Consider the following 13962-nt stretch of genomic DNA (forward strand, 5'->3'; position numbering starts at 1 on the left):
GTGTTGGACTCGGACTAGGTCTGGTGAGGCACGCTCTCCCTACGTCACTTCCTTTGAGTCTCTGATAAAGACGGGCCTGGCGGGAGCGCCGCGGGTCAATTTTTTGGGTTTGTTCGGTGAATCCGGCAGGAATCGGAGCCATCAGAACCGCAAACATGGTGAGTGTTTAACAGGCAGAGAGCCAGAAGGCGGCCCGCCACAGTACTGTTCGTATTTGACCGATTTGTGGTTTTATTGTAACGATGGCGGGAGTTTGAATGAACGTTTAGTTTACGTCGCTGCTGAGCAGCCGCTCGGTTCGGAGTCAGACGGTTTAAAATCCTCAGTCTAGACAATAATAGGTTCGTACCGAGTTTTACGCAGGTCCGGTCCGTTTACGGCGTCTGGGAAACAAAATACCGGTGAATTACTGGGACGTATAGTTGTGATGTTAGTTGTTAGCTCTGCAGCTAACTCCAGGTGTTACGGTCGGTTCGGTCGCTGAATTAATGTTCCTGTTGCTGCATCCGTGTTACCGAGCACACACAGAACCGTTTATTTCTCCGGAGCACAGAGAACCCCCGGATTATGTGAGGCTTGAAAAACAAAGTCGTCTAAACCCGGTTTGCGGGTCTGACCGGCAGGAATAGGGATAAAAATCTTGTGAACGGGCCTCCGTCTGAACCGAGCCTTTCGTAAATACGAAGAGTTCACGTTTTAAATGATTAAATCCGTATTCCGTTACCGTGTTCACTTCTGTTCTGTACCAGAAGTTCATGTATAACTTCCTCAGTTTCAGGTGGATTCAGCCAGGTAATTATTTCCTGAATCCACAGGTACAGGTGTATTTTCAGTTGAAAGCTGCAATTTATTTGAGCCAGCTGATTGGATGTATGGATTGCTAATGTCTTACTAACTTCTGTCTCTGATTGGCCAACAGACGGTGGGAAAGAGCAGTAAGATGCTGCAGCACATCGACTTCAGGATGAGGTGCATCCTTCAGGACGGTCGCATCTTCATCGGCACCTTCAAGGCCTTTGACAAACACATGAACCTGATCCTGTGTGACTGCGATGAGTTCAGGAAGATCAAGTAGGTCCTGGTTTTACCTGTGGGGGTATCAGCCTGTAATCCTGTGACAGTGACATGTTCGTTGGTTATCATAAGCAGCAGCAGCTGCAAAAGTTTTACCTGCTTGTGTTCAGCTCTGTTCACCAGGTTACAGGACTTCTGCACACAGCTGCTGCAGCGCTGTAATGCAACTGACTGATGATTTTTAACCCGACTTCTCCAGACCACCATGTGATTCAGTTTTATGTTTTAGATGGATTTGATTCAAAAACTAGGGCCACTCAGCTCGTGTAACGGTTTCATGCAGCTGCTTCGCTCCACTACTCTAGTCTGTTCTGCACATGAGGTGACTGTGGCTCAATAAGTAGTTTGATTCCCGGCTCCTTCTGTCACATGCTTAAGTGTCCTGGGGCAAGAGACTGAACCCCAAGCTCTGCCATCAGTGTATGTGTTTGAATTAGATGCAGTGTAAAAGAGCATCGAGTACCAGTTAGCTATATAAGTGCGCACCATTTACTGTTTATATTCTGCCAATTAGAAACTTGGTCACATGGAAACATGTCGGATCATTTTTCTCCAGGTAAAATCTAACTAACTGGTTTTAAGAGTTAGATTTGTGTTACACACAGTCAGTGTGTTTACTGCCTGTAAAACACACTGACTGATTTAATCTAGTTCTGAGAGGAGCCAGGTTTGTCCCTGTGCTGGTGGTTTGGGGTACCAGGTGAATCCTGTGTAGTAGTGAACCGATCTGCAATTCTGAGATTTGATTGGGACACAGATCTGGGTTTCCCCATTGTATTTCCCATTTTGTAGTGGTGTCTGATCCCAACCCCTGTATACTGCACAGAACCGCAATGCAACACTACAAGTAGTAGTACAATGTAATCTCAGTTTGAATAGAGAGGGATTTCTCTACTGGGGCATGCTGGGTAATGAGTCTGCCAGCACTGGGGCATGCTGGGTAATGAGATCGCATTTTTCCTCCACAGGCCGAAAAACTCGAAGCAGCCCGAGAGGGAGGAGAAGAGGGTTCTAGGTCTAGTTCTGCTGAGGGGAGAGAACCTGGTCTCTATGACGGTGGAGGGTCCACCTCCTAAAGACGTAAGTGTCGCCTGCACTTGGTAAATTATTATATTTAACAATAAAGATCTGTATTTCCTGCCCCCAGGTGTAACTTAATGAATATTACTCAACTATTTAACTTTTTCAGACGGGCATCGCCCGGGTGCCGTTAGCTGGCGTGGCTGGGGGTCCAGGTGTGGGACGTGCAGCAGGTCGCGGGGTCCCTGCAGGGGCTCCAATGCCTCAGGCTCCAGCTGGACTCGCGGGTCCCGTCAGAGGGGTGGGCGGCCCTTCACAGCAGGTGACCATGGCAAATACACATCTTGTAAAGGTGCATGTGTTCAGGGGATGACTGTTGTTGTTTTTTGCGCATCTCCAGGTGATGACCCCCCAGGGCAGAGGGACAGTTGCTGCAGCAGCAGCAGGAGCCAGCATCTCGGGGGCTCCCACACAGTACCCGCCTGGACGGGGAGCCCCACCTCCAATGGGCAGAGGCGCCCCCCCTCCAGGTGAGACCTGATTCAAACTTTTGAACCTCAAAAAAAAAAAAAATCTCCCTGCGCCCTCCTGATGACTCGCAGATCAGGTCTAGGACCGACTCTTCTCCATCTGACGCTTGAAGAAGGAACGTTGAACTATAATAATCCTGATGATTGCTGTGATGATTCCTGCTCCCTCAAACTGAGTCTAGTGAAAGTCTGGTTCTGGACCAGAAGAGGCTGCAGTGCTGCGAACTCCACACCCTGGCAACTCATTGGTTGTTATGTCTCCCTTTTTTTCTTCCTGTGTTCCGATTGGTTTTTTTCCTGTTTCTTTGCAGGTATGATGGGTCCTCCCCCTGGCATGCGGCCTCCAATGGGCCCTCCAATGGGGATGCCTCCTGGTCCGGGTCGAGGAGCTCCGATGGGGATCCCCCCCCCAGGCATGAGGCCACCACCCCCAGGGATGAGAGGTAAGCTGTTTCCATGGAGATGAGTTTGGTGGGGCCAATCTATTTGTAGCAATAATCATTATCCCCTCTGCTCCGTTTTAGGACCGCCTCCTCCTGGGATGAGACCACCACCCCGCCCCTGAAGAAGCCCCGCCCCCTCACACTCGCCTATTGTATAGTTGTTTTTTTTTTAAACTGTCTGGTTGTTTTTTAAATAAAGTTCCTCCGTTTGAATTCAGCTGTGTTGTGTTCACTTTCCAAGTGTGGAGCAACAGTCAATTATAGTTCAGATCACCTCAATATTTAAGAGGTAGGCGCTGTTACTGTTCCTCGTACTGATTCTACTTCAGGTAGAAACTTGACACATTTGTTTGACTCACCTGGACAGAGATTGTAGACCTGGATCGGGTAGGAGGGTGCTGAGTCGGAGCTGACACTGTCAGTCACTGTCAACAGCTTACTGTTTGAGACAGATGTGTTCAGTTTGACAGATATGGTCTCACTGGCCTGGTTGGAATAAAATGTGCTGGAGATGAAAACTGTCACTTTACTGCTGCAGGATGTGGTTTCAGGGAGCCTGGACACTGATGAGTGGAGAGAGACGGAAGACATGATGGGACAGAGTCCATGCCCCAGGTTCAGATGAGAACTAGGTCCAGCTTTGTGGGTTAGGGGAGTGGGGCCCCGTTCTACATCAAACAAGGTCACGAATGAAAGGACTTTGTCCATGTGAGTGTTCCTGTCTCCCGAAACAATGAGAGGACCGTCAAAGAGCTAGGGAAGTGGGACAGCAGACTAGCTCCCAGACCGGCACAAGACCTATATGTGGACCAGGTCTCATTTGTTTCACTTTGATGCATGAAAGGTGAAAATGCTGAGACTGAACACAAGGTCCAGTCCACCTCAGACCAGTTGGATCAGGCTCGGTCCAGTCTGCCTCAGACCAGATGGACTGCATCAGATCTGGATCAGGATGATGTCACGTTCCTGCTCCGACATTTAGTGCTTTTTATGACGTCGTCGTCAGACGTTGTAACTTGTGTTTGTGACGTCATAATTATGTGTAAAACGTGAAGATATACCCCGCCCCTCCCTGTCATGTGACAACAAAGGAAGGGGTCATGTGACCTGTGTCATATGACCTGCAGTGAATCTTTACTGTCGGCAGCTGCAGCCACAAGTTTACCTGCTGAACGTGAAACCAGGTGAAGTCGGACAGTAACAAGGTGAGAGGAGAGTTTGAGTTTGACGGAATCTCCGTTCAGAACCACGTTTAATTCTCGCTGTTTGTCTCCGTTAACGATGTTTCTGTTTGTTAGCCTGAGTAGCGTTTCCGGGTTTAAACAAACAGAATCTTACATATTCAGCCGCCAGGTTTTAATTAGGTGAACGGGTGGTAAAGTTCTGTAGTTACTGTCTGTCACTCATCACTATTAAGGTCAGTGTCAGATAAAATGTAGGTTACATGAACTGCTCCGCGTCTGTCGATGATTTTTTTTGCCAACCCTCATTCAGAAATGCCAGGATTTAACTTTTTTTCCTGAGACTAACTTCGCCATACAAGTAACGACCAACAAAATCAGAGATCGATGAGTTGATGTAACGAAATGTAAAACGAAACCACAAACACGGACTTCTGCTAAAATCACGTTTTTAACCCAGTAGCGCCATCTGCTGCGTGTTTCACATCTGTTCTGTTGTTCGCCAAACTTAATTCATAAATCCAACATTTTAAGATGTCTCCTTTCAAAGGGCGAAAGGTCATTTAAAAAGTCCTGGCTGAGACATAGCGTCAGTTTATCTGAAATGTGTAAACTGATCAGTTATCAACAGCTTAAAGTGTGTCACGTGTTGTCTGCCCGGTGAACTTCCTGGAAACCCCCTTCCTGTGGATCAATAGGTAGAGCAGTTGTCTGCCAATCACAGGATTGGTGGTTCGATTCCCGGCTGCCAAAGTGTCCTTGGGCAAGATAAGAAGAAGGTTTGTTGAGGTGTTTTAATGCATTTACATTTAGTCATTTGTCAGATGTTTTTTTCTAAAGCTCATTACAAGTGAAGTGCAAAGCAAACATGGAGCAAACATCTGGATTCACAGCCATTACCTTTTATTTAAAACACCTGAAATTGCTAAGTCATCACATTAGTGACATACAGCACATTTCAGTGTAACTTTACAGATTTCTGTGTTTTGTTGATCCTGCCACACACTGGCTGCAGGACAAACCTGAAAGAAACCTGCCATCTTTTCTGGCTCAAATGTGTTCCTATTAGCAGGTGAGTTATCATGTGAACCATGACTGAAGTGGTATTTATGGTGTCAACTGCAGGTAGTTTGGTTAGAATACGAGCAAACAATATGAGAACATGTAACATCCATAGAACATTAGAAGTCATTTTAAATAGAGGCTCAGAAAATCATCGGATCAGCTGGCAGAGCCCCAGGGTCACGGGTTTGACTTCTGGGATTAACAGATTCGCTGGTTGGACCTGGATCTGTATACCAGTGTTTGAAGAACAGGACCCATCTCTGAGGAAGCTGTTTGCATGCAGGTGTTGTACATGATGTCACTTCCTTTGTGCTACCAGATGCAAGTGGTGGTGTTGTGTTACTTCCTGTCGTTACTGCTGGGTGGCGACGCAGCTCCGTCAGCAGACGAGGTGACTTACCTGCCTGGTCTGCAGAAACAACCGAGCTTTAGGCATTACTCTGGATACTTGACTGTGGCTGATGGAAAACACCTGCACTACTGGTCAGTACCTGTACCACACCTGTATCTGATGTGACACACTTGATGCATGTTGATTTTCACCTGAATCCTAAAATATCAGACCCCAGGTTTTTTTATTAGAGAAGACTTTTCCCTAAAGGGACAACTGTCATTTCCTGATTTTTTTACTTGAGCATCAGCTCATTATCTGGTTAATGCACCTTCCTCACCTGAGAACCACCTGTTTTCAGGTTTGTGGAGTCCCAGAATGACCCGTCCTCAGACCCGGTAGTGTTGTGGTTGAATGGTGGCCCAGGCTGCAGCTCAATGGATGGATTCTTGACTGAACACGGACCCTTCTTAGTAGGTGACTTTACCTGAGCCACTTTCACCTGTGGGATGTCACAGCAACAACTGCTGATCTCTGACTTATGTTTTAGATCCAGGATGATGGCGTGACACTTCACTATAACTCAAACTCCTGGAACAAGGTCAGGAAATTTTTAAATCTCCTGCACATAGTCATGTGACTCAGGTGTTGGTGGTTCTTGAAAGCTGATTGGTCAACTGTTTCTGGGCAGATTGCCAACATGTTGTACCTGGAGTCTCCAGCAGGTGTCGGTTTCTCGTACTCGGATGATCAGAAATATGCTACGAATGACACTGAGGTTAGTGACACACCTGAAACTCAACTGCTGATTGGCTCACAGGTGTTTACAGGTGTGTATTCTTTTCCCCAGGTATCGATGAACAACTACCTGGCTTTGAAGGAGTTTTACCGTCTGTTCCCAGAGTTCAGCAAGAACCAGCTTTTCCTGACAGGAGAGAGTTATGGAGGAATCTACATCCCGACACTTGCTGAGAGAGTGATGGAGGATGCCAGTCTCAACCTGCAGGTACTGCAGCAGTACTGCTATAATAGATATTAGATGTAGATAAAAATACATAAACTGTATTAGAGAGAATAAGGATGTTTGCCTCAAACTGCAGTAATGCTATTATACTGCAGTACTATTGTAATACGACACAGTGATGATATCTGTTGGCTTGTGCTGTGCCAACATTAGTAGCCTTTTCGTGTTACCTGTGCTTCACCTGTGGTGCAGGGCATAGCCGTGGGAAACGGGATGGCCAGTTACGAGCTGAATGACAACTCTCTGGTTTACTTTGCCTACTACCACGGCCTGCTGGGAACCAAGCTGTGGACCGAGCTGCAGACTTTCTGCTGCAGAAATGGGACCTGCAACTTCTACTACAACAAGGACGAGAACTGCACTAACAGAGTGAGTCTGAGCTAGGTTTTGGTCCCCAGGTGGTCTGAGTTCTTTAATGCTGACATTGGCCTCGACCGGGTTTTCAGAGTTAAACTGTTGTTCTGTTTCCTCTGCAGGTGTATGAAGTCCAGGAAATTGTCTATAGTTCAGGATTGAACATGTATAACCTGTACGCTACTTGTCCAGGTGGAGTTGGCCACAGAGTCAGGTGAGTTGTGACCTTTGACCTCTTACAGGTAAAACTATTGAGCTATGAGGAACGACAAAAAGGAAATCAATGTGTTTTGTTTACAGCGCATCAGTAGAACAAGTGACTTGACTAGAAATGATGCGTTATGTTAGAGCTCGATCCAACAACGGAAAGATGTGATGCATGATGTGCTGAAAAAATACGCTCACTCACTTGCTGTGAATACTCCGCACTATTACCTGCTTGCATGCATGCATGCATGTGCTCGCACATGAGCTCACTCTGACATTATTCAAGCTTTTTACTAGTGGTACAAAGCTCACACTTTACCCAGCTCACCCGGGTAAAGTCCGGACATGTTCAGGATGTCGGTGCATGCAAGAAAGCAGCTTTAGATTTTACACTCAACCTTAAACCAAGAGTCTGCTGCTGCTGCAGCAGGTGTACTTTGACCAGAGACAGGTGTTGACTTCCTGTTATTGATTATCAGTGTGGATCGTGGAGAGCTGGTGATCAGAGATCTGGGAAACTCCTTCATCCACCATCAGTGGAATCAGCTGTGGAGCAAGGTGTGTGTGAGTCACCTGAGCATTTACCTTAAAGCTCTTACCTGACAGATGATTTACACCTGTTTTCTGTGACCTTGCAGAAGTTACGAGGTCTGGCGTCTCTGCACCAATTTGTCCGCCTGGACCCCCCCTGTACTAACTCCACCCCCTCCACACTGTATCTGAACAACCCATATGTCAAGGCCGCTCTTCACATCAGCCCCAAGGCCTTGGACTGGGTAATCTGCAGGTAATACTACACTAATTATCTACATCTGTCTAACTGCACATCTATACTACTGAATAAACACACAACCTGAAGTCACCTGTCTGACTACAGCAGTACACCTGCAGATTATTGGCAGGTTGAGCCACTTTCCAAGGTCTTTAAAAACTTGACTGAGTTATCAGCATATTTACAGAGTGTAGGAAGATTTTTACTAACTGTGCTCTTCACTTTGTTGTTGTTGACTGGACCCAAAGTTTAGAATTTGGTAAAAGAGCCTTTATGTGTGCAGCTCTCTGCAGAATGAGCTAAATGATAGGGACTGTAACTTTACTGTTAAGTTTCTTAACTGCTTTTCATCTTGATTTCTTTCTTTTGGTTATTTGTGATTTCATTATAGTACTGTAACAACAGATTGAGAGACATCTGTGTGTATTTATAGTTTTGTTATTAAAAACAGAAACTTTATGTTGGTGCTCCTTTTGCCAGGATGTTCATATTTAATCTGAGTTTCTCTTGGTAAAATAAAGGTTTAATAAAACTATTTCATGTAATGTGGATCTGACATTAGCTTAGACTGTGTTACACACCTGATTCCTCTGCCTGTCTGATTCTGATTTGTCCGTGAAGTTGTTAAAACCCTCTGACGTGTTTTGCAGCGCTGAGGTGAACCTGAACTACGGTCGTATCTACATGGACGTAAAGAAACAGTACCTGAAGCTACTCTCTGCTCTGGTCAGTGAACAACTGCTCTTCTTCACACCAGACTTCATTCACAGTTTAAAAGTTTTTACCAGCTCAACATCTGTTACAGTCACAGAGGAACACCAGTTCTCGCATAATAAATTCAATAGAACAACAGAATGGATTCATCAGTACACGTGATCAGACTATTCAGGTCAATTTAATTCATTTAATTTATGAAGCACCAAATCACAACAGAAGTCATCTCAAGGCACTTTCCAGTGTTTACAGTTTAAGACCTTACAGAATATAACTGTATATAGAATTATATAGGAAACCCAACAACCCCACTGAGCAGCACCAGGAGACAGTGGAGAGGAAAAACTCCCTTTAGAGGAAGAAACCTCCAGCAGAATCAGGCTCAGGGTGGGCGGCCATCTGCCTTGACCGGTTGGGGTGAGTGGAAAGGGGAGAGAGAAAAGAACAGCAGATAACATAACTGTTTCGAATTTTACAGGGAATGTGCGCTGATGCAGGAGAAATATGATCTGTTGCTAATTTCAGTCAGAACTCAGCATTTTGGATTAACTGGAGGCTTTTTAATGAGTTATTGGGACAAACTATTATTAATGAATTACAATAGTCCAGTCTGGAAGTAACAAATGCATGGACTAGTTATTCAGCTAATTTTAACAATGTTTCTCAGGTGGAAGAAGCAGTTCTAGAGATTTTTTATGTATGAAGAAAAGGAGATATCCTGATGAGAAGAGAACTCACAGTGTTACTTGAGGTCATGTCATCTAGGGTAGGAATATGATTAGACATCATGTCTCTGAGGTTTTTAGGACCAAACTACATTTAACTACTACAACTACTACTACTACTACTACTACTACTACTACTACAACTACTACATTTAACTACTACAACTACTACATTTAACTACTACTACTACTACTACTACAACATTTAACTACTACAACTACTACATTTAACTACTACTACTACTACTACTACTACATTTAACTACTACTACTACTACTACTACTACTACTACTACATTTAACTACTACTACTACTTAACTACTACTACTACTACTACTACTACTACTACTACTACTACAACATTTAACTACTTTCATCTACACAGCTGCCATTAGTGTTGCTGTTACATTAAACTGTGTCTGTGTGGCTTCTGGCTATGTTATAAAAGTTCACAAAATAAAAATTGGTTAGTCAGGGCTGATCTTCCCCTAGTCTGACCCCCTTCATGGCTAAACTTTTAAATTGTTCAGACACACACAATGTACGCGAGGAAGTGAACAACAACGCCAGTCACAAGTGTCTGTGTGTTGGCAAAGAGCAAGAATGTCCTCGGCCTTATGATGCTGTGTCTCTGCAGAAGTACCGAGTTCTGGTCTACAATGGGGACGTGGACATGGCCTGTAACTTCATGGGCGATGAGTGGTTCGTCGAGTCTCTGCACCAGCAGGTAATCCCACGATTGACTGTTAGCAAGGTGCGATAACCTCATGTTTTCTAAAATGCAATTTAAAAACTAAAACATGTGATTTTATAATTTTTTGAACTTTTATTTATCTGACAAGTGTAAAAAATATTTTCAGTGTTTTCACTCCACACACTGAAAAAAAGTGACGGAGACAAAATAACTAAAACTGAAAAGTAAAACATTAAAGTTATTGTGGATGATTTTAAATGCAAAGGTTAGTTGGTAACAGGAGGATGGGGATTGTGATTGGGGATAAAAGGAACCATGAACAAAGGCTCAGTCTTTGTAAGCACATATGGGTCATGGGTTTGATCACTTCAAAAACAATATTTCTCAACAGAAGACTACAAAGAATTTAGATTATTCATCAGCTACAATCATAAAATTGTGGAAAGATTCAGGGACTCTGGAAAATCTCGGTGTGAAAAGAGCAGGGACAGAATCCACTGTTAAATGTCTGTGACCTTCGGGTCCTGGGGCAGCAGAGAACACACTTCACCTCTGAATCTGAAAGTCTACAACTCAACGAGGAAACCGAACATCGCTTTTTAGAAAAAGTCCCAACTTCTTTGGAAGTGTGTCTCAGGTGTACTCACGTCATGTGTGTCTCAGGTGGAGGTTCAGAGGCGCCCGTGGCTCTACGACGATGGTGAGGGTCGACAGGTTGGAGGCTTCGTTAAAGAGTTTGACAACATCGCCTTCCTCACTGTCAAGGTAAACACCTTCAACATCACTGTCAGCTGAGCTTGTGATGTTATCAGCTCATGGCAGAGCGCTAGTGCTGCTCACATGAGTTTGATCCACATTCTGTTTCTGTTCATGTTGCTGCTGATCTATGACCTTTGACCTCTGTCCTCCGTCCTCCAGGGTTCTGGTCACATGGTTCCATCAGATAAACCAATCGCTGCCTTCACCATGTTCACCAGATTCATCAAGAAGCAGCCTTACTGACCCCTGACCTTTGACTGACCTTTGACCCCTCCTCGATCCTCTATTTTTTTTTTTATATCATTGCCAGCTAATCAGCGCAGCTCTCTTACCTCCCGGCAACCATATTACTGTTGCAGGAGATGGACAATGTCAGTCAAGCCAGTTAACGAGTTGCCATGGAAACCTGCACTGCCATCTGTCGGTTTAATGTGAAACTGTTGATTTTAAAGGGAAAAATAAAAGTCCTGTTGTGATGTCTCGCTGCCGCTTTCTGTCTAACCAGTCGCCCCGTGACCAGTTCTCTCCCAGTCCGCTGACCTGTAACCTGAGTCAGTGTGAGATGCTACATAAGAGTCGTAAACGACCCTCAGCTGTCAATCTGGATAATCTGACCCTTGAACTTCTTTTACTAAAACTGCATTTTTATATGTATTACAGTGTAATACAAAAAAGTATGTGAACCTTTTGGAATTTCATGGTTTTCTGCATTAATTTTTTATCATAAAACATGATCTGACCTTCGTCTGAGTATCAACAAATATCCTCATAACCCTGACACTGAATGTCTCTCTCTTTCTCCCTCTATCTTTCTCCCTCATCTTTCTCCCTCCATCTTTCTCTCCCTCCCCCCTCTCTCTCTCTCTCCCTCTCTCTCCCTCCCCCCCCCCTCTCCCTGCTACCCAGAGCTGAACAAATCCACAATATTAGAGCTCACATCATCCCCGTGACACACAGTGTTGAAGGTTTCCATCATTTTCTGTTTCTCATTATTCACCTGAAGATAGTTCTACCAACTACTAGTATCTATGTTCAAAACCTAATAAAAACCCAACTGTTCTCAACTTCTGTCCTGTCTCAAAAATCCCCCTCTGCCTCTGTCCAAACACAGCTGGGATAGGCTGCACACTGTACTATAGGTAAATATACTGGTAAGAAGACTAACAGCAAGGGTTCAGACCTGCTGAGCCCAGAACATCACATCACCGACCGCAGATTATGTACAGGTAATTATTCTGACTGCCACAAGTTCAATTCAATTCAATTCAATTCAATTTTATTTGTAGAGCGCTTTTTACAATTGACATTGTCACAAAGCAGCTTTACACAACCAAAGAACAGTACATGAACAGTGAATGTGTATGAGTCATAATAATGTGATTGTCCCTGATGAGCAAGCCGAGGGCGACGGTGGCAAGGAAAAACTCCCTGAGAAGGCAACAGGAAGAAACCTTGAGAGGAACCAGACTCAACAGGGAACCCATCCTCATATGGGTGATTACATGCTGTGTAGGCAGCAGTCCAGTATAACAGTTAATGTCTTTAAGTTAATATGGAGTCCAGTTAGTTATTGCAGGCAGACTTGTTCCATTCCTTGACTATCGAGCGTTGAGTCGAGACCTCCAAGAAACAGCTTCCGACGTCCGCCGAGGCCGGGACCGACATCATAGTAGCTTGTGACCAATCCAGTCTCCAAACGCATCCCAAAGGGCAAACGGTGGATCCAGGCGACGAGATCTCCAGCCAGAAGTTGGGCATCAGGACGAGTCAGACAGGTCCAGAGGGCAAAGGGTGGAATGACGTGTAGCTCGACAGAGAGACAGGAAGAGGGAAAAGAGAGAGGGAGAGGAAAAGAGAGAGAAGAGGAGAGATTGCAGTTAGTTGAATTCACAGTCAGATAACACAAGTTATATAATATGCAGACCCATCACTTGCCTTTGTCTTTGTTAAGAAGGTAACATAGTCACAGAATGAGCAGCCTGTGGAGCTGCTGTAGGTCAGTGTGTGAACAGGTGTCACTTGTGTTTTGGATCTGTCCCCAGTGTTAATAATCTACAACTTAACCAAAGGTACCAGACAAATGGTTGTTGACCATATGTGGTCCTGATTTTATCTTTAAAACTATCTCAAAGTGATGCTGAAAAAATAGTCCATGCATTTGTTACTTCCAGACTGGACTATTGTAATTCATTAATAATAGTTTGTCCAAGTAACAATTAAAAAAAGCCTCCAGTTAATCCAAAATGCTGCAGCCAGAGTTCGGACTGGAATCATATTTCTCCTACGTTAGGTTCTCTCCATTGGCTCCCTTCAAAATCCAGAATAGAGTTTTAAATTCTTCTCCTCACATATAAAGCACTTAATAATCAGGCTCCATCTTATCTTAAAGACCTCATAGTCCCATATTATCCCAGCAGAACAAGATAATGCAAAAAGATAAATTAACATAACATCCTGAAAAATAATTCTACAAAATACTACAAAGTATTAAATAAACATATCCCAACATATGGCCAAAAACACTCACATACTATAAATGTAGGAGGTTAGAAAATGAGCACTGGTGTTTCTGAGCCAAGCCTGAAGGCAGCAGCAGGTGGAGGTGAGTTGGAGTTCAGAGTTTTGACTTTCAAAGTCACCGCTCTGTTTTCACTGTTTGTGGTGTTGGCTTACCTAAGTGTGAAGAGACGATTCAGCGACTCACCTGTGCAGGTAGGACATTTTCATCTGTGACATGAAATCGGTGTGAGACCCAAAAAATAAATACTGTGAACGTGTGTAAAGTTTAAAAATGAAAAATGATGAAAAGACAATATTACTGAAGAGCTGATGTCCACCATATGTGCACATATGAATGTCCCCCAACCGTGTATACATCGACTGATTTTTTTACCTGAACTGTGTCTCTGGTTTGTGACAACAGCTTTTAGTTCTTACATCACCTGTTGTCTTGTCATCACCTCGATTGATGACTTTATCGAATTGACCTTTTTTGGCGGTGTTTCTAATAAACTGACTACTGAACATACATTGCGTTGTGGGAAATGTAGTCTCCTGGTCAACTAAGC

General features: G+C 44.2%; 2 protein-coding genes across 3 annotated transcripts; both read left to right on the forward strand.

Moving 5' to 3' along the window:
• Positions 1-19: 19 nt before the first annotated feature.
• Positions 20-3284, forward strand: snrpb (small nuclear ribonucleoprotein polypeptides B and B1). The gene is made up of 7 exons (XM_026349866.1): positions 20-158; positions 920-1071; positions 2043-2154; positions 2264-2416; positions 2495-2624; positions 2936-3067; positions 3149-3284. Exons 1-7 carry the CDS (start codon positions 156-158, stop codon positions 3187-3189), a joined length of 723 nt encoding a protein of 240 aa, XP_026205651.1. The 5' UTR covers positions 20-155; the 3' UTR covers positions 3190-3284.
• Positions 3285-4167: 883 nt separating this feature from the next.
• ctsa (cathepsin A) lies at positions 4168-11962 on the forward strand. 2 transcript variants are annotated; one of them, XM_026349790.1, is made up of 14 exons: positions 4168-4272; positions 5633-5796; positions 6006-6117; positions 6195-6245; positions 6336-6422; positions 6495-6650; positions 6861-7037; positions 7145-7236; positions 7709-7787; positions 7868-8016; positions 8652-8727; positions 10079-10168; positions 10799-10900; positions 11054-11962. In XM_026349790.1, exons 2-14 carry the CDS (start codon positions 5633-5635, stop codon positions 11135-11137), a joined length of 1419 nt encoding a protein of 472 aa, XP_026205575.1. In that variant the 5' UTR covers positions 4168-4272; the 3' UTR covers positions 11138-11962. The 2 variants fall into 2 exon arrangements, with proteins under 2 accessions (XP_026205575.1, XP_026205573.1); XM_026349788.1 differs by lacking the exon at positions 4168-4272 and having other exon boundaries at positions 5594-5796.
• The last annotated feature ends 2000 nt before the right edge of the window (positions 11963-13962 follow it).

This window comes from Anabas testudineus, chromosome 5 (genome assembly GCF_900324465.2).
Source record: "Anabas testudineus chromosome 5, fAnaTes1.2, whole genome shotgun sequence".
NCBI lineage: Eukaryota > Metazoa > Chordata > Actinopteri > Anabantiformes > Anabantidae > Anabas > Anabas testudineus.

Excerpts from the sequence above, each read along its gene's own strand:
- snrpb (XM_026349866.1), top strand. Across the intron at positions 2,155-2,263 it reads AGGGTCCACCTCCTAAAGAC|ACGGGCATCGCCCGGGTGCC; the intron begins GTAAGTGTCGCC and ends TAACTTTTTCAG. Across the intron at positions 2,625-2,935 it reads CAGAGGCGCCCCCCCTCCAG|GTATGATGGGTCCTCCCCCT; the intron begins GTGAGACCTGAT and ends GTTTCTTTGCAG.
- ctsa (XM_026349788.1), top strand. The coding sequence starts at position 5,606 with ATGATGTCACTTCCTTTGTGCTACCAGATGCAAGTGGTGGTGTTGTGT. Across the intron at positions 5,797-6,005 it reads GGAAAACACCTGCACTACTG|GTTTGTGGAGTCCCAGAATG; the intron begins GTCAGTACCTGT and ends ACCTGTTTTCAG. Across the intron at positions 7,038-7,144 it reads ACGAGAACTGCACTAACAGA|GTGTATGAAGTCCAGGAAAT; the intron begins GTGAGTCTGAGC and ends TTTCCTCTGCAG.